Source organism: Sphaerodactylus townsendi, linkage group LG15, assembly GCF_021028975.2.
Source record: "Sphaerodactylus townsendi isolate TG3544 linkage group LG15, MPM_Stown_v2.3, whole genome shotgun sequence".
NCBI classification, from domain to species: Eukaryota; Metazoa; Chordata; class Lepidosauria; order Squamata; family Sphaerodactylidae; genus Sphaerodactylus; species Sphaerodactylus townsendi.
In genome coordinates, this window is record NC_059439.1 from 26,778,021 (window position 1) to 26,803,670 (window position 25,650).

At 47.5% G+C, this 25,650-nt stretch overlaps 1 protein-coding gene across 1 annotated transcript; it reads right to left on the reverse strand.

The window, feature by feature from the left end:
- Positions 1-4,392: 4,392 nt before the first annotated feature.
- Positions 4,393-24,184, reverse strand: LOC125444973 (sodium-dependent neutral amino acid transporter B(0)AT2-like). The gene is given in 13 exon segments (XM_048517768.1): positions 4,393-5,206; positions 6,336-6,498; positions 7,082-7,241; positions 8,904-9,105; positions 10,154-10,334; positions 12,707-12,948; positions 15,234-15,323; positions 15,326-15,349; positions 16,606-16,781; positions 18,842-18,968; positions 19,742-19,899; positions 22,045-22,240; positions 24,133-24,184. Coding segments are annotated over 12 exon segments (1,992 nt in total). The 5' UTR covers positions 24,133-24,184; the 3' UTR covers positions 4,393-4,933.
- Positions 24,185-25,650: the final 1,466 nt, after the last annotated feature.

A 25,650-nucleotide genomic window follows, 5' to 3' on the forward strand; every position in this document is an offset into this window, starting at 1 on the left:
TCCCTGAGCCTTCCGGTAACTAACTTTATACACCAGCACCATCTTTTCTCTCATTTGAATGGCTTTGTTTCTCCGCCCCAAAAATGAAAGGTTCTTTTTTTAGTATTTTATGTACGTACTAATAGATTTTACTTCATTGCACCCTGCTTTGCTTCCCAAGGAGGACCACGAGCAGCCTTTATTACTCTTTACTCCATTTTTCTTCACAACATTGTGAAGTAGGTTAGGCTGAAGGGGTGTGATTGGGCCAAGGTCACCCCTTAAGCCTCCATGGCAGAGCTGGGAATCGAACCTGGGTCACACAGATCGTAGTCCAGTGGTGGCGAACCTATGGCACGGGTGCCAGAGGTGGCACTCAGAGCCCTCTTTGTGGGCACGCACACCATCGCCCTCGGCAGTGGCATAGTGTCAAGGGGACGAGGGGTGCGCAATGTACTGGGCACGTGCCCCTACGGGGTCATGGCAAGAGCGTTCCAGGAGTATGACGGGGGTGTTTCGGGGCTTTCCAGGGCAGGGCGGGGGCTGACAGGGGCGTGGCAGGGGCGCGGGGCGCACACGTGCCCCGGATGCAGTTTTCCTTTGCTCCGCCCCTGGCACTCGGTCTCTAAAAGGTTTGCCATCATTGTCCTAGTCCATCACTCTAGCCATTACAACAGACTGGCTCTCACTAGTACAGATCCCCCGCACCCTCAAAAAGCCCTTTATTAGGACCAATTAGACACAGCAAGTTTCTGAGTTCTCTGCAAACTGCATTTCATTAGGCTAGATGTTCAGCCCAAAAGCAAAATTTTGGAAGGGAGGGAGGGAAGGAGGGAAGGAGGGAAGGAAGGAAGGAAGGAAGGAAGGAAGGAAGGAAGGAAGGAAGGAAGGAAGGAAGGAAGGAAGGAAGGAAGGAAGGAAGGAAGGAAGGAAGGAAGGAAGGAAATCTCTGTCTACAGATGGTAGAAGTTTTAAGATGTAGTGTAGCAGGTGCAGATGTAACTGGCACAAAAAAGCAAACCGAATTGTTACAGTGGTACATCAGTATTAGGGCATTCTAGTCCAGATTTAAATTTCTAGTCCAGATTTAAATTTCAAATGGAAGGAAGGAAGGAAGGAAGGAAGGAAGGAAGGAAGGAAGGAAGGAAGGAAGGAAGGAAGGAAGGAAGGAAATCTCTGTCTACAGATGGTAAAAGTTTTAAGATGTAGTGTAGCAGGTGCAGACGTAACTGGCACAAAAAAGCAAACCGAATTGTTACAGTGGTACATCAGTATAAGGACATTCTAGTCCAGATTTAAATAATAATAATGATAATAATAATAAGCCTCGAGGTTGCAGGGGATGGAAATGATTGTCATGGGAGGAGGGTCAGGGAAAATTGCTGCTATTTCAGTTTTCTTTCCCACACAGCAGCCGCCCAAGCCCTTTACTGTAAACGTCCCTGAAACTCCAGAGCAAAGCAAATTTGGTAAAGATGAAACAAAAGTCAGGGGAAACCGCAAGGCTGCGTGAACACATCGTGATGCCAAGGAGAAGCAGGGAAGAAAGACCACTTTTCAAAAGAACTGAACTCGGGGCAGATAACCTGTGCGAAAAATGTCTCTCTGCGATACGCCAGCCATTTTAGAAGTTTTGGGTGGGTGGTTGTTTGTTTGTTTCTGGTTCTGGGATGGCCTAAATAATTTTACATTCTGGCCTCGCATATTTGTGGTTGGGTATTCTTTGGGAAATGTATGCAGTCCTAATTTTGGCATTCCTAGTCAATGACTTAAGTGTTTGCAGGCTCGTCCTGGGAGAGTTGTTAGAACAGAGAAGCAGCTTAGCTCAGACCCTCACAATGTCCTCTGAAAATATTGCCAGACTTTTGGCAGAGAATGTTTGTCATTGACTTTATCCACATACAATACTGTCTCTTTTCCACCGCACTGGTGGTGACACTGTTTCTTTGTGCTCCTCTGACAAATTACCTTTCTCCAGAGCAAATAGTTCTGTTCTCCCTCCCGGCACTGAGGTTGAAAAACTTTTGGCTGTAGAAGTTAAGTAAATAGTCCTATGGCTAAGACTGTGTCTGGTTTAAATTCTGTGACTCCTCTAAATCAGGAGTCCCCAACCTTGTTAGGCTTCTGGGCATTTTTGAATTCATGAGAGCAGATAGTGAGAAACTATGACAAAAATTGGCTGCCATGAGGGGGCACGGCCAACCCCAAAATGGCTGCCATGAGGACACAGCCAACCCCAAAATGGCTTTTCTACCGCCATGAGGGACCAACAGCAATAGCCAACCCCAAAATAGCTGCCATGGGGACCACAATGCCCACCCCAAAATGGCTGCCATGACAACTGTGCCATGAGGACACAGCCAACCCAAAATGGCACCGCAGCAGAGGGACGTGACCAACCAAAATGGCTGCCATGAGGACACAACCAACCCAAAATGAAAGCTTATAAGCCGCCAGGGGGAACTACGGCCTTCACCAAAATGGCTGCCATGAGGACACAGCCAACCCCAAAATGGCTGCCATGTGGGCTGAAGTCAGTCACAAAACATTGGAAGGTTCTAAGTATTATTTTGTGTTGAAGGCAGCTGTTTCTGAATGGGTGCTTCTTGGAGTCACAAAGGCTATGCCTCCTGGGCTCTTCGGCCAGGATAGACCCTTTGCTTTGAGGGATAGAGGCAGTGGTGGGATCCAGCAGGTTCTCACAGGTTCCCGAGAGTAGGTTACTAATGATTATTAGTATTGCCGAGAGAGGAGGTTACCCTAATGGGTGATTTTTTGCCACGTGATTTTTTTGCACTTGAATTCTTGCTTGCCCCTCCTCTCAGCAGTAGCGCGCAGAACTTGAAGCAGTCTAGCAGGAGGTGCACCGGCGTGTGTGGCAGCCTGCACCTGCATGCATTCGTTTCCCACCCAAGGACCGGCACAGTGACTGCGTCCTTGCCACAGCCCTGCCCAGAAATTCCCCGCTCCCCAGAATGCCCGGCCACACCCCCGTCGTGCCCCACCCAGCCCCATTGGCGCTATGCCACAGTTTGAATCCCACCACCATGGGAACCTGTTACTAAAATTTTTGGATCCCACCACTGAGGCTTTGGAGAAGAAGGAACTGGCGTTGGGGAATACACCTGAGTGCTGTGGGTGGTGTGTTAGGGGATCACAGCTTTACTCTTTACTCCATTTGGGGGGGGGGGGGATTTCCTCCAATGGTTGCCCAATGAGGCAATCTGGATGTGAAGAACATGGCATCTTCCAAGAAAGCAGTTTTGCATTTCCTCCACTGGAGGGAGTCTCTCTGGCAAAGGAAGTCAGCAGAATCTGTGGAAACAACAATCTGTTTTGAGATGGGAGAATCTGGGTATATGAAGCTGCTTTATGCTGCCTCAGACTCTTCTTCCATCTAGTTCCATATCCTCTACTGTGCCTAGAAATGACTCTGTAGGTTGTATTATTGAAGGCTTTCACGGCCAGACTCAAGCCTTCAAGCCCTATTTCATGAACTTTCAATTTGGGCTGTGTGGCCGTGGTCTGGCAGATCTTGTTCCTAACATTTCACCTGCATCTGTGGCTGGCATCTTCAGAGGTGTATCACAGAGAGAAGTGTGTTACACACTGGTGTACCAGATCTACCAGACCATGACCACACAGCCCGGAAAGCCACAACAACCAACTCTGTAGGTTGTTGCCCAGAGAAAGCGCATTTCTGTCAGGAAGGCCTCCTGACATCAAAAGGGGTTGCTGTTCTCTATAATGTTAATGGGTCCCACTTCAGTTTCTGTTTCCCCCTGACTTTGTGCTTTGTAACATGAAGTGATTTAGAATGTGCCCAAGCGCCCTGCTATCTCATCACACGGCCTTGAGAAGCAACAGCTCTCTCACATTCCTGTTCCGTATTGCTCTACTTTGATATCTTGGGACGGAGGGAAGAGGGGGGTGAGTGGGAAGAGTGGTGGGCATAAAAAGGGGTTGTTGAAAGTCAGTTCTCAGAACTGGCTTTCTTTTTGGCCATGCTGTCGTCAGTCAATAAAGGCTGCTGATTGAAATCACTCGTTATTGGTTGCAGATCCAGAGCTTGACAATTCCAAACAAAGAGACTGTCTTCAGGTCCCTAAAGAGCCAAGAATGGCCAAGACTGGCCTCTGCCACACGATGTGTGTCACGATTTCATCTCATATTATTTTTAAATGCAGGAATAATAATGAAAAAAGGGTTGAAGTGTGATAAATAGATTAATAACTTATTTATGTTTTAGTACAAGTGAACTGTGTTGAAAAGGGCGAAAAAGGGGAAAGGGAAAAGAATATGATAATTTAACAGCAGGATTTTAGAAATTAATAACAGTCAATACATATTATTATTTATCAACCGATTCTCTCTTCATTAGAATTTATGCATGTTAAAAAGTTGTCAAATCTGTTGAATGTTTGATGGCTTTATAGAAAAATGATTTGCAAAACTAAGGTGGCTCCGTTCTTCAGTTTGGACTGTTTTGTAGAACTAATGAAAATTCTTAATAACAACAAAAAAAGACTGGGTGGTATTCATACTGGTATTAAAACACTGCAGAGGCATTTTCTAGGAAGCAAACGTAGACTTCTTGGCTGCAAGGTGATTCACTGAGGTTTTCAAATCTCCCAGTTCACCTCAGGTCACCTGTACATCACTTTTGATTGTTTTGAGGTCCCTGGAGTCCTCTTTCGTTGCCTTCAGGGTCCTCTCATCCTAAGCAGCAGATGGTCTTCAGTAGGTTTGGAGAGATCCGCTGAGGAAACCAATTTGTTTTTCTGGTTTGTTGACCTGTCCCGTCTTTGGCATCCATCCACCGAACAAACAGCACCAGGAGGGTCTCAATAAACACCACTCCTGATACCGTTAAGCCTGAGGGAAAAATACAGTGATGGATCTCTGCAAGATGAGGATGATTTTGGAGCTGGGTACATCCCAGGGTACATCCCAGCTAGAAGTCCTGCCTGTCTTCGGTCTGAACAAGCAGGTACCCATTACTTTGGTGATCAGGATCAGCTGGGCTCTCTCTTTCCTCCTCCTCCTTGTCTTCTTCCTCAGGAGGCACAGGGCCTAGTGCCAGAGAAGACCTGCCGTCTTGCCAGGCTGATCGCTCTATCAATAACTGCCGGACAAACATGATTGGGATGGGAAGTGCAGCCACGACAATGAGACTTATGAGAAGGCCCAAAGCCCAGGGTGGGTATTCCAGTTGCTGCTTATCTGCCTGCGAAGAGACACCAACAATGAAAATTAACAGGCCATCTTGTGAGAGGTGAAATATACATGGGTGGTCCAGCCCTGGTTGTAACAGACAATTGTTTTATGAAATGTTTCATTAATTGTTTCTAAATCTGCAGGACCAAGAAAAGCACCTACTTTGCAAACCCCGAACCGCCCCTGAGCTATCCTGTGTATTAAGCAGCCTGCAACTGTTGGCAGAGTCCTAGGCCTCTTCCGCACATGCAGAATAACGCACTTTCAATCCACTTTCACAATTGTTTGCAAATGGATTTTGCTCTTCCGCACAGTAAAATCCAGCTTCAAAGTGGATTGAAAGTGCAGTATTCTGCATGTGCGGAAGGGGTCTAACTGATTGGTCCATCTCCGTAAAAGAACTGGCGTGCACTAGTTGACATTCTACCTCTTGTGTCTCCTGCCCAGTCTATGTCCATGTATCCCACCAGCCTTGGATTGATTCGTCTTGGCAACTTCAGTTTCAGATGATTAGTGCTGTGTAGATACCGTGTTTCCCCGAAAATAAGACAGTGTCTTATATTAATTTTTGCTCCCAAAGATGCGCTATGTCTTATTTTCAGGGGATGTCTTATTTTTCTGTGTTCTGTTCGTCGGGCATGCTTCCAAACAAAACCTTTGCTACGTCTTACTTTCGGGGGATGCCTTATATTTCGCACTTCAGCAAAACCTCTACTATGTCTTATTTTCAGGGGATGTCTTATATTCGGGGAAACAGGGTATCTATCTGGCAACTCTCTTGCCTGATTCCAGTCTGTTGTATTTGGTGACTCAGCCTTTCTGCACGACGCCCTACAGCTGCTGCTATCTATGCACAGCAATTTCCCAATTGCGTCTCCGTAGCGCTTGCCAAGTAGGCGTTCACTGCTTCCTTCCTGATTCAAGTAATTTGTTTCGGTAGCAATTCTGACTGGTTCAGCATCTTTCGTTTTCATACAGTCCAGGAATGCCAAGATTTTCTGCTTTTTGTTTAAAAGAAAGCTCCCATCCTTTTAATATCTGGAAGGTAGGATATGTGTCTTCTAAATCAGTAAACTGCCCTTTCTCTTACTGTTATTGGTTGGAGCCATGGAGGGACAGGACTGGGGGGCGGGGCTTACCTCTTGCTTGTTCCAGGCCTGATAGGTCGGGCGACTCAAACACAAGCGTACCAGGCTTGCTAGCAGCAGGCACACCATTGATGCCAGGCTAACGAAGCGCCACATGTAGCTGTAGATGCGCCAAGGCCGCCAGCCCAGCATGGCTTCTATGTCATCCAAGAACCTGGAATTAGAAGGATGGAGCAACACACATGAAACAGAGAAGATATATGTAACCAGCCTGCTATATGTACCCACTGCCACTGCATTCTTTCCTTGATCTTTGCTTTATGGCGTCACACACTTTGTAGACAACTAGGCTTCCCCTGGTGCCTCTGACCCATGAGGACTATATTACATCTGTTATCTCGGTGGGGACCCAATAAATGGAATTACGGCTCTCTACTTACGCTATCCTGCAAGCCCACTGTGGGGCATGTCTAGTTCCAAAGACTGTTTTTCACAACCTCTTGGGAAAATGGGAGGCGGGCTTTCAACGTGGGTTAAAGAAGACTGTGAATGTCAGCTTTGTCAGAACTTGGCTTTGCTCAGTATGGTGCTTCGCTACCTCTTCAATAAACACTACTGATCAATACTTTAGAGTCCGTTTATTGTCTTGAGGTTCCGGGACCTAACACTAATAGAAAGACAAAGATGTCTGACATACTCCAAGACAATCATGCAGACATCCTGCCTACCAAAACTGAAAGCTCAAGGTCAAACTGGCAGATGTTTAGACACAGTTGGAAAGCAGGGTAGAAACATACTTGTCGGCCCCATAGATCCAGGCCACGGCAAAAGCTTCCCCAGCCACGACAATCAGGAGGGGCAAAGTGGCAGAGTAGCCATCAAACATAGCTACGAAGTAGCTGCCAGAGCGCTGGACGAAGAGCAGGCCAAACAGGAATCCAACCACACAACAGAACACTGCATGGAGAGGAAGGGAGATAAGACCTCATATCAGCGGGTCAGACAGAACCAGAAACACAAGAAATGTGGGAAGTAAACACAGGGACTCCAGCCTGCTTGGGAATCATATCCTGCCCTGAAGTCCTTATCCCAAATCCATTCCTAAGCAAAGACTGGTTGTTGTTACACAATGGTAAAGAAGCCCTCTGTACCTGCCCAGAGGCACGCTTATCCGTCCATGGCTGAGCCTGAAAAACAGATACATACCTTACTCCAAAGGGGAAGGGATTCAGATTTTGGACTAGACCATTTCAGACTTAGGGGAGGGAAACAGAGGAGGCATAGATCACTTTTCCTGCCGAGTTCCCCCAAAGAAACAGACCAGTTCCCTGATATGGTAATTTACAACAGGGCAAAAGTTGTTTTGGGTTGGAAACACGGCAGAGCAGTCAAACACACACCTGTGGCTTCAGGTAGCACAACCTGGAATTCTGTTGCCTTTATCAGCATGAGGGGGTGCTGAGCCACGCAGATTAGAACAAGGCAGTAGAATGTGGAGGTGGCATAGAGGGTTGTGCCACCTAAGACCATAGGGGAGGGGAGCTCCTTTTTCAAACTACCCACACATTAAAAAAAAACACCCTTCCTGTATCTGAAAATTAACTCCCCAGCAGAGAGAAAGATTCCAGTTCGCTGCACCTTGCTGTGTGACTTTTCTGCCTCCAGGGTTTGAAAGTACAGTTTCCTCCCACTAGTCTTAAAATGGCATCATCGGGTCTATTTTGTTTTATTTCGATTCATTGTCTGGGCTCAGGGAGGCTCCCGACATATAATAAATGCAGTTAAATTGTGGATTAAAATCAACAAAAACCGCCCTCACTCTAAAAACCAGAAGACAACTAAAAGATCTCATAAGTTCTTGCACTCTTTGAAGAGAGGAAGGAAAGGCAGGATGGGATTTCAGTGGCGGCGAATCTTTGGCACTCCAGAGGTTATGGACTACAATTCCCATCAGCCCCTGCCAGCATGGCCAATTGGCTGATGGGAATTGTAGTCCATAACCTCTGGAGTGCCAAAGGTTCGCCACCACGGGGATAGGTGGTCATCTGATAGTAAACTATTGCTGCCTCAACCCAGGGGCGTATCTGCCAGAGGAACATGGGGGGTTGTTTGACCCTGGACACCACCCATTAGATCACATGGGGGTGCAAAATTGCCCCCCACACCCCTCCTGCAGAGAGGCACCTCCTCCTGGTGATCCCACCTCTGCCATCTGGGACCACTGCCTTCCTTCTCCGCCGGCTGAAGGAACATAGGAACATAAGAACTAGCCTGCTGGATCAGACCAGAGTCCATCTAGTCCAGCACTCTGCTACTCGCAGTGGCCCACCAGGTGCCTTTGGGAGCTCACGTGCAGGATGTGAAGGAGCCTGCTGTAAACACAGGATGGGGGTGGGTGGGGCGGTTGACCAGGTATTGCCCTGGGCACCATTTTCTCCCAATACGCCTCTGTCTGAACCACAGGCCTGTTGGAAAGCTCCGTCTCACAGACCCCGTGGAATGGCATCTAGGCACTGAGTTCTTTGCTTGGCTCTGCTGCAGGTGTAGCTCAGGCGCTGAGTCCCACCCGGGGCACGGCTCCCTGCAACCACACCCAGCCCTTTCTGGGCTCTGCCGTACCTGTGAAGAGGGTCTGCCGCTGGTGGAGGCTCTGGAAATTGTCCAGCAAAGGAGTGATGATCCCTTGCATATCTCCGAGCATGGAGCTTAGCCCCAAGTTCAGCAGCATGAAAAAGAACACCACTGACCACAAGGGGGCCACGGGGAGCAAGGTTATGGCCTCGGTGAAAGTGATGAAAGCTAGGCCTGTGCCTTCCACGCCCTGTAGCGAGAAAGAGACAGAAAAAACAAGGTTGCGCTTACTTGGAAGTGTTAGTCATTGAGTGTCTTCTGTGCAGCCATGCAAGGAGACTGCCAGTGGCGTACCACCCATTGGGCAAAGTGGGCAGTTGCCCAAGGCGCAGAAATTTAAAGTCACGTGGGGGCGGCCTGATTTCTAAGCCTTGCCCACTCTGGCTAAGCCCCGCCCATTCTGCATGATGGCCCACAAACCACCAGAGGTAGAGCAGGAGGACGGGGAGCTGTGGGCCGTAAGGGAAGGGTGAGTGCTGCGACCGGGCTGCTCCGCCCATGGGGGAGGGGGGCATCAAACCCAGGTTTTTCCCAGGGCACCAATTTGCTTAGGTACGCCACTGGAGACTGCGCAGGCCAGTCACGTGGATCGTAGAGGGCCATAAAGCAAAGAGAAAAACAAAACAAAAATCCTACACTCTCTCAACTGCCATAAAAGCAAGAAACAAAACTCCTACCTTGGGAAATAGTTACTTTCTCGCTATTAGATGACGGTGACTTACAATGGGATGAATACAGCTAGTTGGTTTGCTCCTCCAGAGGACGCTCCCGGTGTTTGGCATAAACAAAGAACATCCAGTTCTCATCCACTGCACACTAGCTAAAATTGTATGGGTTGTCAGATGCAAGTTGGGAAACACCTAGAGATTTGGGGGGGGGGTTTGATCCTGGGGAGGCTAGGGGCCCCAGTGGGGTTCAATGCCATAGAGTCCACCCTCTAAAGCATCCATTTTCTTCATTTCTGATCTCTGTATACTGGAGACGAGCTGTAATTCTGGGGGATCCCCAGGTCCCACCTGGAGGCTGGCACCCCAAGCACGACCACTAGTCCTAGGCAGGTGGCAACATCAGGAAGTCCACCAAGGCTCTGACAGGCCACCACACCTGACCGATAAACTGTATTTGGATTGGTGGATTGTGAGCGACCCAACCTAGGCACTGGCCAATGGCTTCTCTCTCATGCCTCCATGGCTCTCCCCGGCCCCGCCCCGCCCCCCGCCCTGCCCCCGCCCAATCACCTTGTTCATCTCGTCCTCAACGCGACAGTCCCCAATTCCCAACGCCAGCAACTGCCCCTCTGTTTCATTCGAGAGCCCCTGATACCAGGCACTGTACTGAGCGGTCGAGACGTTCCTGGCAGGGGGTGGCTCATGAAGGAGGAAGCCACTGAGCTGCAGACGATGCAGGTGGTCTAGGTTGCTAGGACAACGAGAACAAATATTGGAAGATGTCTTACATGGCAGGAAAAAAGTGGGAGGGATTTTGCATACCCTCAAGCCTTGGGATTGGATGCTCTGGATTTGTTCTGCTAACAGTAGGCAGGCTTTTGAACCCTCAGTCTTCAACACATTTGCTTTTCACACCAAAGCTGTACTCCTCCACAGCCCTGCTACTGAATGCACCGATCTTTCTTCCATGCCGAAAGATTCCTAGGTTTGCTCTTGCCACAAATCAATGACCATGAGGCCTGAATGCAGACAACAGCAGGTTGGATGTATTTTCAGCCCCCTTGAGTGACCATTCGCACGTGGATTTCACGCAAGAAAACCCACCTCTAAATGATTGGCAAGGTGCGTTGATCGTACTATCAGCAGAGTTTAAAGCGGAGTCACTCTGGTAAGATGAGAAGTCTATAGTCTTCTTGCACCTTCTACCGCACTTGGAAAAGAATACTCTCCACGCAAGATGTTATTTCCATAGGAAGGCTTTTACTTTAGCAGTTGCAAGGTTACACAAGTCTATTCTATACAAGACTATCAGACCATGCAGATCACTTCAGCAAGAATAAAGTTCAACACATACAGAACTCAACTCAGTCTCTATCTCAACTCAACTCAACTCAGCATATACAAATGCATACATGAGGGATACTTTTCCCCGCCCACACAACAGCCTCTCATTGGTCTAAAACAGCGATAGCGAACCTTTTTGAGACCGAGTGCCCAAATTGCAACCCACTTATTTATCGCAAAGTACCAACTCGGCAATTTAACCTGAATACTGAAGTTTTGGTTTAGAAAAAACGGTTGGGTCCGAAGCGTGTGTTACTCAGGAGTAAGCTTGGTGGTCGTCGGTGGCTTTGTTTTGAAGCAACAGTGCAACTCTTCCAACAGGTGAATCACGACCCTAGGAGGGTTCAGAAGCAAGCCCCATTGCCAGCAACTGAGCTTACTCCCAGGTAAAGGATCGTGCTTTCGTTCTTCACATGAAAATCAGTAGGGTTTAACAGCGCTTAACAGGATTACCTACACTGCTTCCCCAAAACTAGGTCTTAGGTTTAATGCTAATAATCAAGCCCAGCGGCCCAGGCCTGCCTAGATGTGAGTGTGGAGGGGCACTCTGTTTGCGCATGCCCACAGAGAGGGCTCTGAGTGCCACCTCTGCCACCCATGCCATTGGTTCGCCACTACTGGTTTAGAATCAGAGTTGAATTCACCAATCATGATAAAGGTCAATCTTTGCTACTTTTTGCCCCTAGACTGACTGTCTCCGTCCTTTGGGTTCGCAAACCTTCTGCTAACTCAGAAGATGACCTTCTTGTGAACTTTTACTCTTTTTTATATATCATGACAAGTGTGTCATGTGTGAAATCCATTATGTGTGTGTGTGTGAATCCATTATGTGTGAAAGTGGCTTTACAGTACAATCCTGAACAGAATTTGTCCCACGAATTGGGATTCCAAACTGGGGAGCAAGGAATCCAGAATTTGGAAACGTTGCTTAAGTGGAGACTGTGGAGGACAACCAAAATGATAAAAGGTCTGGAATCCATGCCTTATGAGGAGAGGCTTAGGGATCTGGGGATGTTTAGTTTGGTGAAGGTAAGGTTAAGAGGTGACATGATAGCCTTGTTTAGATATTTGAAGGGATGTTATGTTGGTGAGGGAGCAAGCTTGTTTTCTGCGGCTCCAGAGACTAGGACCAGGAGTAATGGGTTTAAGGTGACGGAAAAGAGATCTCACCTAAACATCAGGAAGAACTTCCTGACAGTAAGGGCTGTTCGGCAGTGGAATGCACTACCTCGGAGTGTGGTGGAGTCTCCTCTGAAAGTGCGATCTGGCTGCGACATCTGTCACCCCATTGATCGCCAGGGTTGATTCGGCTGATCTGGCTGGCTAGGCGGGTGTCCCCTACCTCCCTCACCGCTCCATGTGCGTCCCTCCCGAAGCTGCGTGCTCGGTGGAAGAGGACGACCATCCCAGATAGAAGGAGTGTACCGTTCTTTGGTCAAGGGTATACGATAGCTGCGCTCCCCTGCTAGAACCTCCAAACAAACTCAAGGAGTCTCCTCTGGAGGTTTTTCAACAGAGGCTGGATGGCCATCTGCCAGGAGTGATTGGACTTGATGGCCCTTGGGGGGTCTCTTCCAACTCTATGATTCTATGATTCAACGCAGAGGTTATTGGTTCTAATAGAACAACAGTGGAAATAAGCAACGATCTTTACCATGGTTGAGAAGGCAAGAGGAAGCCGGATCGCATGGCACTTTTTGAAGACCCATTCACGTAGAGGCAAGTCATTATCACCCACCAGAACAGACAAAACAGGGGTGGGAATTGGCTGGCACTAACCTTTCCACACATGCCTGGGTGATGGCGTTGGCACGGATGCCCAGTACAGCAAACACAACCAGCGTTGCCAGCACTGAGGTGAAGAAGTTGACCATGGAGACCAGCAGCCCATCGATGTGACAGTTGTTGTGTCGCGGGTTGTAGCTGGAGTAAGCGATAATGGTGCCGAAGCCCAGGCCTAGCGCGAAGAACACCTGGGTGGCTGCTTGGACCCAAACCTGCACGTCGCTCAACATGGACAGCTGGGGGGTGGAGTGGAGAAAAGATGGTTACATAGAGAATTCTCCACAGAGGGAGGTTAACAGGCAACTTGGAAAATGGGAACAACACCTGCATCGTGTAGTGGTTAAAACCAGGTGGATTCTAATCTGGAGAATTGGGTTTGATTCCCAACTCCTCCACGTGAGTGGCAGAAGCTTATCTGGTGAACCGGTTGTGTTTCCGCACTCCTACACTCCTGCTGGGTGACGTTGAGCTAGTCATGGTTCTTCAGAACTCTCTCAGCCCCACCTACCTCACAAGGGGTCTGTTGTGAGAAGAAGGAGCTTGTAAGCCACCTTGAGCCTCCTTACAGGAGAGAAAGGTGGGGTATAAATCCAAACTCTTCTTCTTCTTCCCACCCAACTCTTTTAAAAAATGGATCTGTTGCCTCATTATACAGTAAAAGTTCTTATCAGTACATTGTATCATCATTCACTACAACAATTTAAAAACTTTGCAATAGAACCACCCTTTTGTTTTTCTTAGACCATTGCAAACAAAGCACAATTACACTGAAAGGCCACGCAGGTTGCCTTACGTTCAGCTGGGCTTATCTCAAGGAGAGCAGCAGTGGCGTAGGAGGTTAAGAGCTCATGTATCTAACCTGGAGGAACCGGGTTTGATTCCCAGCTCTGCCGCCTGAGCTGTGGAGGCTTATCTGGGGAATTCAGATTAGCCTGTGCACTCCCACATGCCAGCTGGGTGACCTTGGGCTAGTCACAGCTTCTTGGAGCTCTCTATTAGCCCCACCTATCTTGCAGGGTGTTTGTTGTGATGGTAGTAGGGCAAGGAGATTGTAAGCCTTTGGAGGTCTCCTGCAGGAGAAGGGGGATATAAATCAAACTCCTCCCCTCCTCCTCCTCCTCCTATCTCCTCCTCCCTCCTCTCCTCCCTCCTCTTCTTCTTCTTCTTCTTCTTCTTCTTCTTCTTCTTCTTCTTCTTCTTCTTCTTCTTCTTCTTCTTCTTCTTCTTCTTCTTCTTCTTCTTCTTCTTCTTCTTCTTCTTCTTCAAGCAGTCCCAGATTCAGTCTCTGGCAATTCAGGTTTTAAAAAGTGGCTATGAAGAATGCTTGCCTTGGAGTATCTCTGGGCTAGACATATCTATGGTTCAGTACAGTATAAGAGTGGTGTGTGTGTTTGTATTTGGATGGGGGGAGGGAATATAGCAATGGTCCTGTCCTGGACCTCAAAACACCTCCAACTATAAGATCTCAGGAAGCAGATCTTATGGGGGGCCAGTGGCTCTGTTTGGAGATGATGATGATGATGATGATGATGATGATGATGATGATGATGATGATGATGATGATGATGATGATGATGATGGTTGTTGTTGTTGTTGTTGTTGTAGTAGTAGATTTCACAGCTGCCAGATCTTTAGCTGGTTGTTGGCCATAACAACAACAACAACAACAACAACAACAACAACAATAATAATAATAATAATAATCTGGTTGTTGGCCTTCATCACCATCACCATCACCATTATTGTAGATTTCAAAGCTGCCAGATCTTTAGTTGGTTGTTGGCCTTCATTACAATTCGAGCCTCACCCAGAGGCCTAGGAAGTTGTAATGTGTCGGCGTAGTATTTGTGCGGATCCCAGCAGGGCTGCCTTCTGAATTTGACAGATGTTAATTTTGTCAATTCGAAGATGTTTCAAGTGCTTCCCTAGTGTTTTTGGGATGGCGCCCAGCGTGCCGATTACCACTGGGACGACCTCAGCTGGTTTGTGCCATAGATGCTGAAGCTCGTTGTTTATCATCATCATCATCATCATCATCATCATCATCATCATCATCATATCATCATCATCATCATCATCATTATTATTATTATTATTATTAGATTTAGGAACCGCCCACCCCCGAAGGGCTCTGGGCAGTATACAACAGAACACAAAATACAATGATACATGATAAATTAAAACTCATAACCTAAACTCTATAAAAACATAGCAGCATTCCATATTCGGTACAAAATGGTGGCACTCAGTCCCAAGGCTGGGAGGGGACAAGCAGTGCTGAGGAGATGTTATGTCGAGTGTGCCAAGAACATCATGGCACGCAGCATGGGGGCATCTGGGGGAGGGAATCCGCAGCCAGCCTCCCCAAAGGCCCGGTGGAACAGTACGGTTTTACAGGCGCTGTGGAATTCACCAAGGTCCTGCAGGACCCGCACGTCTGAGGGAAGCATGTTCCACCAGGCAGGGGCCAGGGCCTGGTGGGATATAAATTTCTGCACAAGGGCATCCTCTGCTCTCTCACCTTGGGTGTGAACATGATCCAGATTCCGTCCATCGCTCCTTCCAGCAGCAATGCCCGCACGAGGAAGCAGAAGAGAACCACGTATTACAAAGTGACACTGCGCTGAAATACAGGACCTGTGATGGGATCAAGATTATGGACCAGCACCAGGGAATGCCTTTACAACTGACAATTTTATTTCATGAGGATCATCGGTGCTAAATGGTCACTTTAGGCCCCTTCCGCACATGCAGAATAATGCACTTTCAATCTACTTTCAATGCACTTTGCAGCTGGATTTTACTCTGTGGAATAGCGAAATCCACTTGCAAAAATTGTGAAAGTGGATTGAAAGTGCATTATTCTGCATGTGTGGAAGGGGTGTTAGACTTCCCAAACGGTGCATTTCTTTCCTCAAATCCCAAGTGTGACTCAGATCACAACTCTGATGTGGAAATGGTCGTAGACAGTTGTGGGATTCAGAGAATTTAGCAACCAGTTCAGATGGTGGGATTCGAATAATTTAACAACTGGTTGTTTACAAGCACCATTTTAACAACTGGTTCTGCCGAAGTGGTGCTGAATCCCACCACTGGTCATAGACCTTTTTCTGCTCTTTGGAGGGAGGTGGGACAGAAAAGAATCCCTTATGTACAGCCATCCCAACCTCTCATTTAAATGCTTCTCAATCCCACGATGCTGAACCAAAGCCGACTCAGTAATTAACTGGAGCCACTAGCTTAGAAACCACGGCCTTGCTAAGGGTCCAGCCAATGAAACCACAAAGGGTTCAGTTTAATGTGTAGGGCTGAGATTTAAGAGAACGGGTTGTCATTTCAGCTTGTTTTGAACTGTGTGTTATTCCCGAAGGTTTTCTAGAATTGTGCAGATTTAATTCTTAAAGAGTTTCAAGATTAATACTTGCCCCAAATGGGAAGAATATAATCCCAAAGAACGAGGAGTGGTTGGAGAAACTAGCAGAGTGCATTCATCTGGGCAAACTCACCTGTCTACTACATTGTCAAACATCTGAAAATTCTGAAAAAGTTAACATTTTTCTGTCTAGGTAGGATGAATAGTTGAGTTCGTGTGTTAGCACACGATGTTAATAGCAGTACTGTATTCAGCATACTGTGTCTTACACCCTTGCTTTTTATTTGGTTTGCCTTTTAGTATTAAACATTAAAAACTCCGGTCCCTTTAAATTTTAAAAAACTCCCATTCCTTGAATGCACCGATTTCGGGATTCTGTCAACCCCACACGTTGATTTTCAGTTTACGAATTAATTAGTTCAGTAAAGGGATTATGTCACTAGCTGAAGGTCAGGATTATTACTGGTCAACCAGGGAGTACCGGTGCATAAGAAAGAAGAAAATAAACTTGGTCACAAACCTTGCCAGAGGATTTGATGCCTTTGATAATGGCAAGGCACACCATGGCCCACGCGGCAAAGAGGCAGCCCACAAGAGTTGGGTTGAAGCCCCCGCTCTCCTCAATGGACCCGGTCACATCCAAGGTGTTACGGTACCAGAAGTAGGTGGTGGGAGAACTCTGGATACACTCCATATCTAAGAAGAGAAGAAAGAGTCAGAGCAGCCATTCTCAACCAGGGTACCGAGGTACCTTGGGGTGCCGTGAGCATGTCCCAGGGGTACTGCGGCAACACTACCACCCCCCTCATTTTTGTGGTGTCTCCCACTGGCGCCAGCAAGGACATGGAGCTGGCTCATGGGGCAGGGCCTGCCACAAGGTCAGCAGCCACCCCTCCTCCCAGTGCTTCCCTTCACCCTGGGAGGGGAAGGTGGGGGTGTGGCAAGCAGGGGCAATGGAGGGGAAGGTGGAGGGTGGCAGCAGGGGTACCGTGAGATATGAAGAGTGAGGTCAAGGGTACCCTGACCTCGAAAAGGTTGGGAAACACTGAGTCAGAGGAACTATTCAGGAGGCCCTTTTTATAAATGGAACAGGCGTCAGGAACTGTGCCTGGTGACTGAGGGGCATTCCTAGCTTAGTGCTCGTGTGACAATTTATACTGACAAGGATAGTATCGAGGGCTCATTCCACACGTGCAGAATAATGCACTTTCAAACTGCTTTCAGTGCTCTTTGAAGCTGTGCGGAATGGCAAAATCCACTTGCAAACAGTTGTGAAAGTGGTTTGAAAACGCATTATTTTGCATGTGCGGAAGGGGCCTAGGTGATGAAGATGTACTTTCACTTCAGTGTAATGGTCACAAGATATATGTAACCAGCCTGCTATATGTAAAGGACCTTTCCTTTTTCCTTTCCCTTGATCTTTATGGCTTCACACATTTGTGGATAAGTAGGCTGACCCCTGGCGGTTTACTCCCAGGGCAAAACGGGAAGTGTTTGTTGCCCTGCTGGGGTAGACATGCCAGGTGGCTGTATCTCTCCCTATTGCCGATCTTGGAGTGCCTCGACTCCAAACTAACTCTTTTCACACTTTCTTTGGGAAAACAGGAGAGGGGAACTCTTTGGGGATAAAGGGATTAGCAAAAGCCAGGTCTGGCAGAATTGACTTTCTCAATCTAGGTGTTTTGGCAGAATTGACTTTCTCAATCTAGGTGTTTTGTTACATTTCAATAAACATTACTGATCACAAATCCAGAGTCCGTTTGTTGACTAAAAGTTCAGGACCTAACAATAGGGTAACACAGTGAACATCTGTTAAATTCTGGGTGATTTTGATGACTTTGTTGATTGTACATATTATACCAGTGATGGCGAACCTTTTTGAGACTGAGTGCCCAAATTGCAACCCAAACTCCACTTATTTATCGCAAAGTGCCAACCCAGCAATTTAACCTGAATGCTGAGGTTTTAGTTTAGACAAAACCGGTTGGCTTCCTCTTCCTCCGCCCCACCCGTTCGAGCAGGGGCCAGCCTGCTCTAGCCTCCAGCAAGTCCCGCGCGCACCGCTCTGTGCCTCTCTAGCATCTCTGCCTCCTCTGCAACCCCCCCCCCCCCAGGCAGCAGTCACCCAGAGCACAGGCACCAGGCCCACCAACCGAGTCATCCCTGCTCACTGCGATGTGCGCACACCGTGCTCAGTGGCCCAGGCTAGCCTAGATGTGTACATGTGTGAGGAGGTGATTTTCCACCCCCCACATGATGAACTCTGTGTGCACCTGCCCACAGAGAGGGCTCCAAGTGCCACCTCTGGCACCCGTGCCATAGGTTCGCCATCACTGTATTATACAGTTGCTCTGTTTATCTAATTTTGCAACTATTGTTGCTCTGCTGTGGTATTTATTATACTGCTCTTATGTTGTTGTTTTTAACTGTATAACCCACCTTGAGCCTCACTGAAAAAGGCAGGTTACCAAAGCAGTGAGTAAATGAATAACAGAGGCCCCTTCCGCACACGCAAAATAATGCGTTTTCAAACCACTTTCACAACTGTTTGCAAGTGGATTTTGCCATTCCGCACAGCTTCAAAGAGCACTGAAAGCAGTTTGAAAGCGCATTATTCTGCATGTGCGGAATGAGCCAGAGTCAGCAAGGCAGGGGTCTTAGCGATGATCCATGGAAAATGGATTTTTCATCCAGTGAAATCTGCAGTCTAAAGCACAGGCAGAAGAGACCACGCACACACATTCGTCTTTACTAACCTTCTTCTGTTTGATTTGCTACTTCTGGACAATTTTCCCAGGGGAGGGGAAGCTGGAAGGAATTGCCCAGGTAGTAAAGACTCCATGCAATAATGACGTTATAATACAGAGAGACAAAAGCACATACCTAAAAGGAGATGGAGAACAAGAAAAAAGACATTCCCTTTTGCCATTGAAACTAATATTATTTTGTATTGTCAAATAATATTATTTGCCATGGACAGATTATGTGCTGCAGGCTGCCAGCTGCTGACCACGGCTTTATATCTTCAAACACGGCCACTCAGGGGCGTATCCAGAGGTGGGATCCAGCAGGTTCTCACAGGTTCCCGAGAGTAGGTTACTAATTATTTGTGTGTGCCGAGAGGGGGTTACTAATTGGTGATTTTTGCCTTAGTTACGCCCCTCCTCTCAGCAGTAGCGCGCAGAACTTGAAGCAGTCTAGCAGGAGGTGCACCGGCGTGCGTGGCAGCCTGCGCCTGCATGCATTCGTTTCCCGCCCAAGGACTGGCCTGCTTCGTCCTTACCACAGCAACCGCCCAGGAATGCCCCACTTACGGAATGCCCAACCCAGCCCCCGTCGTGCCCATGCACCTTACCATTAATTTCATACAGTTTGAATCCCACCACCATGGGAACCTGTTACTAAATTTTTTGGATCCCACCACTGGGCGTATCTAAAGAAAATGTATCCCGGTGCAAAATCTGAGTTTTCCGCCCCCACCCAAGGGCAGCTGCTCTCCCCTACCATGACCAAACAATGTTTTTTGCACCAGGTCTTGAAGTCAGTGTATGGATCTGGGGGGAAGGAGGAAGGGTGACTAAATGGCTGCAGCCCAGGGACATTTGACCCTATATGTCCCCCTGGGCATTATGCCCCTGCAGCCACTGGACACTCACCACACAGCTCGCAAAGCCAAAACCCACTAGGCGGGGGCTGATGTGCTTCCAGACCCCGATGCTGCCCTGGCGGATACTCTGTCCAGCTGCCAGTTCCAGGAACAAAAGCGGAATCCCGATGACAACGAGGAGCAGGAAGTACAACAGCAGGAAAGCCCCTGTGCAGGAACAGAAGGTGATATTCTGGCACAAGCATTCCCCTCATGACAGACTCCAACGTCCTCCTCAGCCTGCCTGGTTCCAGCTTTACAGCTCTGCCTCTGCCTCTGAAGTTCATGTGATTTCAGAGGTGGAGACAGCAGTATAAAGACTACCCTGGCCAGGCCGAGCCTGCAATTGGATGCTGCGCTTAGGTCCCTTCCGCACGTGCAGAATAATGCACTTTCAAGCCACTTTCAATGCACTTTTGCAGCTGAGCGGAAGAGGAAAATCCACTTGGAAACTATTATGAAAGTACATTATTCTGCATGTGCAGAAAGGGCCTTAGTCTGGCCGGGTCCAGCATTACACTGCAGGGTCTGCCTCCAAAGTCCATGTGGACCTCCAAGGTGAAGCCTGTGGTTTAAAACTGAACCCATCTGAGGTGGAGCAAAGCTCTTGGCAGGAAGGGAGATGGGCAGGTGCCCTGACTACCCCGTCCTAGATCATTTGGGGATGATCCCTGTCAAGTGTCATAGAAGGAAAATTGGAACCTGCATGTATGTACCTGTCAACACAGACTTTAGAAATGTTGTGTCAAATAAGCTGACACTTGTTTATATGGCAGCCAAGTGACCTCTCTCAATAGTTACAAACACCTGCTGGCAAAACAAAACAGCTACCTTGTTGTGACAAACTATTGTATATAGCAGTGGTGGCGAACCTTTTTGAAACCGAGTGCCCAAAATTGCAACCCAAACCCCACTTATTTATAGCAGTGCCAACCCGGCAATTTAACCTGAATGTTGAGGTTTTAGTTTAGAAAAAACCGGTTGGCTCCCTCTTCCTCTGCCCCACCTGCTCGAGCAGGGGCCAGCCTGCTCTAGCCTCCAGCAAGTCCCGCGCGCACCGCTCTGTGCCTCTCTAGCATCTCTGCCTCCTCTGCCCCCCCCCCTCGGGCAGCAGCCACCCAGAGCACAGGCACCAGGTCCGCCAGCCGAGTTCTTCCTTCACACCCCGGTGCGTGCACGTCGTACTTAGTGGCCCAGGCCAGCCTAGATGTGTGTGTGAAAGGGGAGGGTGATTTTCTACCCCCCACATGATGAACTCTGTGTGTGCGTGCCCACAGAGAGGGCTCCGAGTACCACCTCTGGCACCCGTGTCATAGGTTCGCCATCACTGGTATATAGTCATATGAAGTTTCTCTCACTCCCCTGCTGGCTTTTCACCTGCCACATATAAACATGAAACCTCCCTGACTTGACCAATGGCCTGACTTGACCATTTCCCTGAATGAGTAAAATGAAATAATTTATGCGCTGAGAATCTTCAGAAGAACATCAATGAAGGGGTTTTCAGTTCCTCAGCTTCCTAAGCTATGTCAAAACATATCTATATTTTATATGCCTGGGGGTATACAACTGCTCGCTTTTTTTTTCTGTACTTGCTGCTCCTGAAGAAGGAGAAGGAGAAGAAGGAGAAGGAGAAGGAGAAGGAGAAGAAGAAGAGGAGGAGGAGGAGGAGGAGGAGAAGGAGGAGGAGGAGGAGGAGGAGGAGGAGGAGGAGGAGGAGGAGGAGGAGGAGGGGAGGAGGGGGAGGGGAGGGAGGAAAGAAAAGAGAAGAGGAGGAGGAGGAGGAGGAGGAGGAGAGGAGAAGGAGGAGGAGGAGGAGGAGAAGGAGGAGGAGAAGAGGAGGAGGAGGAGGAGGAGGAGGAGGAGGGGGAGGGGGAGAAGGAGGAGGAGGGGGGGGAGGAGGAGGAGGAGGAGGAGGAGGAGGAGGAGGAGAAGAAGGAGGAGGAGAAGGAGGAGGAGGAGGAAGAAGAGGAGAAGAAGAAGAAGGAGAAGAAGAAGGAGGAGGAGGAGGAGGAGGAGAAGGAGGAGGAGGAAGAAGAGGAGAAAAAGGAGAAGAAGAAGGAGGAGGAGGAGGAGGAGGAGGAAGAGGAGAAGGAGGAGGAGGAGGAGGAGGAGGAGGAGAAGGAGAAGGAGGAGGAGGAGGAGGAGGAGGAGGAGGAGAAGAAGAAGAAGAAGAAGAAGAAGAAGAAGAAGAAGAAGAAGAAGAAGAGTAGTTTGGATTTATATCCTCCCTTTCTCTCATGTAAGGAGACTCAAATCCCCTTTCCCTCCCCACCCCACCCCCCACCACAACAAACACTCTGTTTTACTCACCTCCCCCATTTTGATGGCAGAGGTAGGGGAACCGCCAAACATTGCCAAGCCCCACAGAAAAACCAACTTGCGCTAGGATATACTGGACCTTGGATCCCCAGGCTGGCCGGCCAGTGGATTTATCCGGAAGCAATTCCACATTCAGTTCACCCTGGTGGTTTGCTGCAGAGTCTGGGTCTGCTTCAGATGTTTCCATCTGCGGAGAAGATGGGAAACACTCACACACATTAATGCAGCTAGGTCCTATCACCTTTGCACATTCAGACAGTAATACACTTGTTAGTGTGCATGATTCAGGTATGCCTGCCAATATATTTTTTTTAAATTGAAGACTTTATTGATTAAAAACACAAGGTATGCCTGCTAATGTTTTCCACAACTGCCCATACTAGTGTATATTCTTGTGGACAGTTAAAAATGCTATCACACAAGCAAACTCACACACTTTTTTTGCACACCAACAAATATATCATTTACTCTCTAAATATGCATATCACGATATGTCACTTATCTTGCCTAGAGATCCAGGTGCCGTTTTTACATGTTCACTCCATGCTCAGTCGTGGGTGCGTACAAGGGCAGAGTCGATTCCCCCTCCAAATATAAATCACTGTTTATGAATGTATAGTCTTTAATCCAAACTGTTGTAATGAAAATATATTCATTACAACTGAATCTTGTTCTTATTTTCAACACAAATACAACAATATCAATCCAATATTAATCACAAGCACATGGGCAATTTCAACAGAAAGGAAGAAACCATGAAAATGAACAAAACTTGGCTACCAGTGTTGAAAATTGATTAAAAACTGTTGAAAAACTCTAGAGTCAAGACAGTGACTAATCAGCTCCACAGAAACACAGGATGACTATAGACAATAAACAATCAAAGGGAACAAAGGCCAGGCTACTTCTATTCAGATGACCTCACCTATTGACCTTGCTATCTTCATTGTTACTCACATGCTAATGGGTGGATCCCACTCATGTAAATCTAGCTTGCTAATTGCACCCTTTACTTGTTAACAGACAGTGGTTCTTTCCCCCACCCTGGATACTCCAACAGGTATATATACTCCACTTGCTTTCCTACTATCAGGTCCCCTGAAGATGTCAGCCACAGATGCAGGCGAAACGTCAGGAGAGAATGCTGCTAGAACACGGCCATACAGCCCGGAAACCACACAGCACCCCAGTGATTCCGGCCGTGAAAAGCCTTCGACAATACAATATTAATCCACTCGTTAAAAAAAACGCTTTTAGCGTCCAAAATAAATCTAGCCAAACTCAGCTATTCAGTTCTTCTTGGAACCCAAATCCAAAGATCTTATTTTCAAATGCCTTTTTAACTGACAATCTTATCTTATGTGCTGTTATATTTTCCTTCAGTGTCTTTATAATCGGCATTATTATCTTGAATGTTGTTTTATTTTTCCTTAACAAGCCACCAGAAAAAGCCTGTTTTGATCAAACTATCTCTAAAGTAGACTTTTTCCACTATATTTCTTGTGAAAGATTCCTTTCTAAATAATAAAAGTTACAATGTGATAAAAAGTTATATAGAAAAAACAAACAGAATTTCAAATATATTCATACACTTACAGATACACACCTCAGGACTGCAATGCATGGGTTCCCATCAGTCTGAAATACCCTTATGCGTTACACTGCAACTTACATTGCAACATACAACCTATTCTAAATCTGGCTCGGCTGTAGTTAAACATGGAATGTGATGTTGCAATGCGAGTTATGACATTTACGGACTTTGATGATTGACTGTCTCTGACGGGTCAACCTCTTCAACATACATACAGTTGTCCTTGGATGCAACAGTTACCTCTTGCAATCAGGAGGGAAGTCAACATGGTACAGCCCTATCTTGGAAGCTAAGCAGAATCAGTGTTTGAAAGGGAGACCACCAAGAAAGACTGTGCAAAGGAAGACAGTGGCAGATAGCCTCTGCTTCTCAGTAGCCTTGAAAAAGCCCATATCTGGGGTGGCCACAAGCACACCACGCTTTTGCCTCATCCTCGCTCTTGCAGATTCCCAAGCCAGATTTCCAACACCGCAGCTCAGCCTTACCTTACAACATGCCTCCAGCCCACCGCAAGAGCTGCCGCCCCATCAAAACAGCCTCAAAGGTCTGCTTAAGAAGGAAGCTGCAGAAATAGGCAGAGGCCAGGGGTTGCTGGTTAGCGAACCGTCAGATTTTATGGATTCGCCCCTTCTGGCACTTTGAAATCCAGTTTCTGGACTTGGCCTTTGTACTTATCAGTTTTCTATTCACTTAAGTTTCTTCAGTGGCTGCCTGCAATAAATTACCAGGGAACAGACAGCGGGTAGGGTCAGCTTGCAAGTTGTCCAACGAAAAAAGCTTGCTGAATCCAATCTGAGTGTTTGTTTTTTAGAAAGGTTCAGCTCTTTTGGCAAGCTAATCATCAATTTATCCTATCTTATAAAGGGCCTCTTTTTCCTGGGGACCGCACATTTCACTTGTGCTCGGGAATTCTGTGCTAAGAAGTCCTTTCCAGGTGCACGGGGCCTAGGCCCCTTCCGCACATGCAGAATAATGCACTTTCAATCCACTTTCAATGCACTTTGCAGCTGGATTTTACCGTGTGGAATAGCAAAATCCACTTGCAAACAATTGTGAAAGTGGATTGAAAGTGTATTATTCTGCGTGTGCGGAAGGGGCCCTAATTTGGATATGAACCATGGTGCACAAGGTGAAGGGACTTCTGCCCTCTCCCTCAAACTGTAAGGAGGATTGCATGGGATAGTGAGAGACAGCATGGTGTAGTGTTGGTCTGATTGCAGTGGCGTAGGAGGTTAAGAGCTCGTGTATCTAATCTGGAGGAACTTGGTTTGATTCCCCGCTCTGCCTCCTGAGCTGTGGAGGCTTATCTGGGGAATTCAGATTAGCCTGTACACTCCCACACACGCCAGCTGGGTGACCTTGGGCTAGTCACAGCTTCTCGGAGCTCTCTCAGCCCCACCTACCTCACAGGGTGTTTGTTGTGAGGGGGGAAGGGCAAGGAGATTGTCAGCCCCTTTGAGTCTCCTACAGGAGAGAAAGGGAGGATATAAATCCAAAATCATCTTCTTCTTCATTGTGTAATTTTACATTCTACCGCAGATATGTGTGGTTGCGTATCCTTTGGGACATTTCTGCCATTCAGTGTCACCTTTGGCGTTCTTAATCATTGGCTCGTACTGGGCAAGCAGTTAAACAGAGAAGCAGCTTAGCGCTGAACCCACATACCTTCTCTGCAAATATCGCTAGTCTGTTTTGGTGGAGTATTTTTATCATGGACTTTATTCACATACAATACTGTCTCTTTTCCACAGCAACAGTAACGCCGTTTCTTTGCGCTCCTCTTGCAAATTAATTTCTTTTTCCAGAGCAAATAATTATGTTCCCCCTTCCAGCGCTGAGGCTCAAAAGCATTTGGCTGTAAAGTTAAGCAAACAGACTCATGACTAAGGCTGTGTCTGGTTTAAATCCAGTGACTCCCTTCTTTCAGATCAGGGGTGCCCAACCTTGTTATGCTTCTGGGCATTTTTGGATTCTTGAAAGCAAGAACTGGGGCATTATCGCAA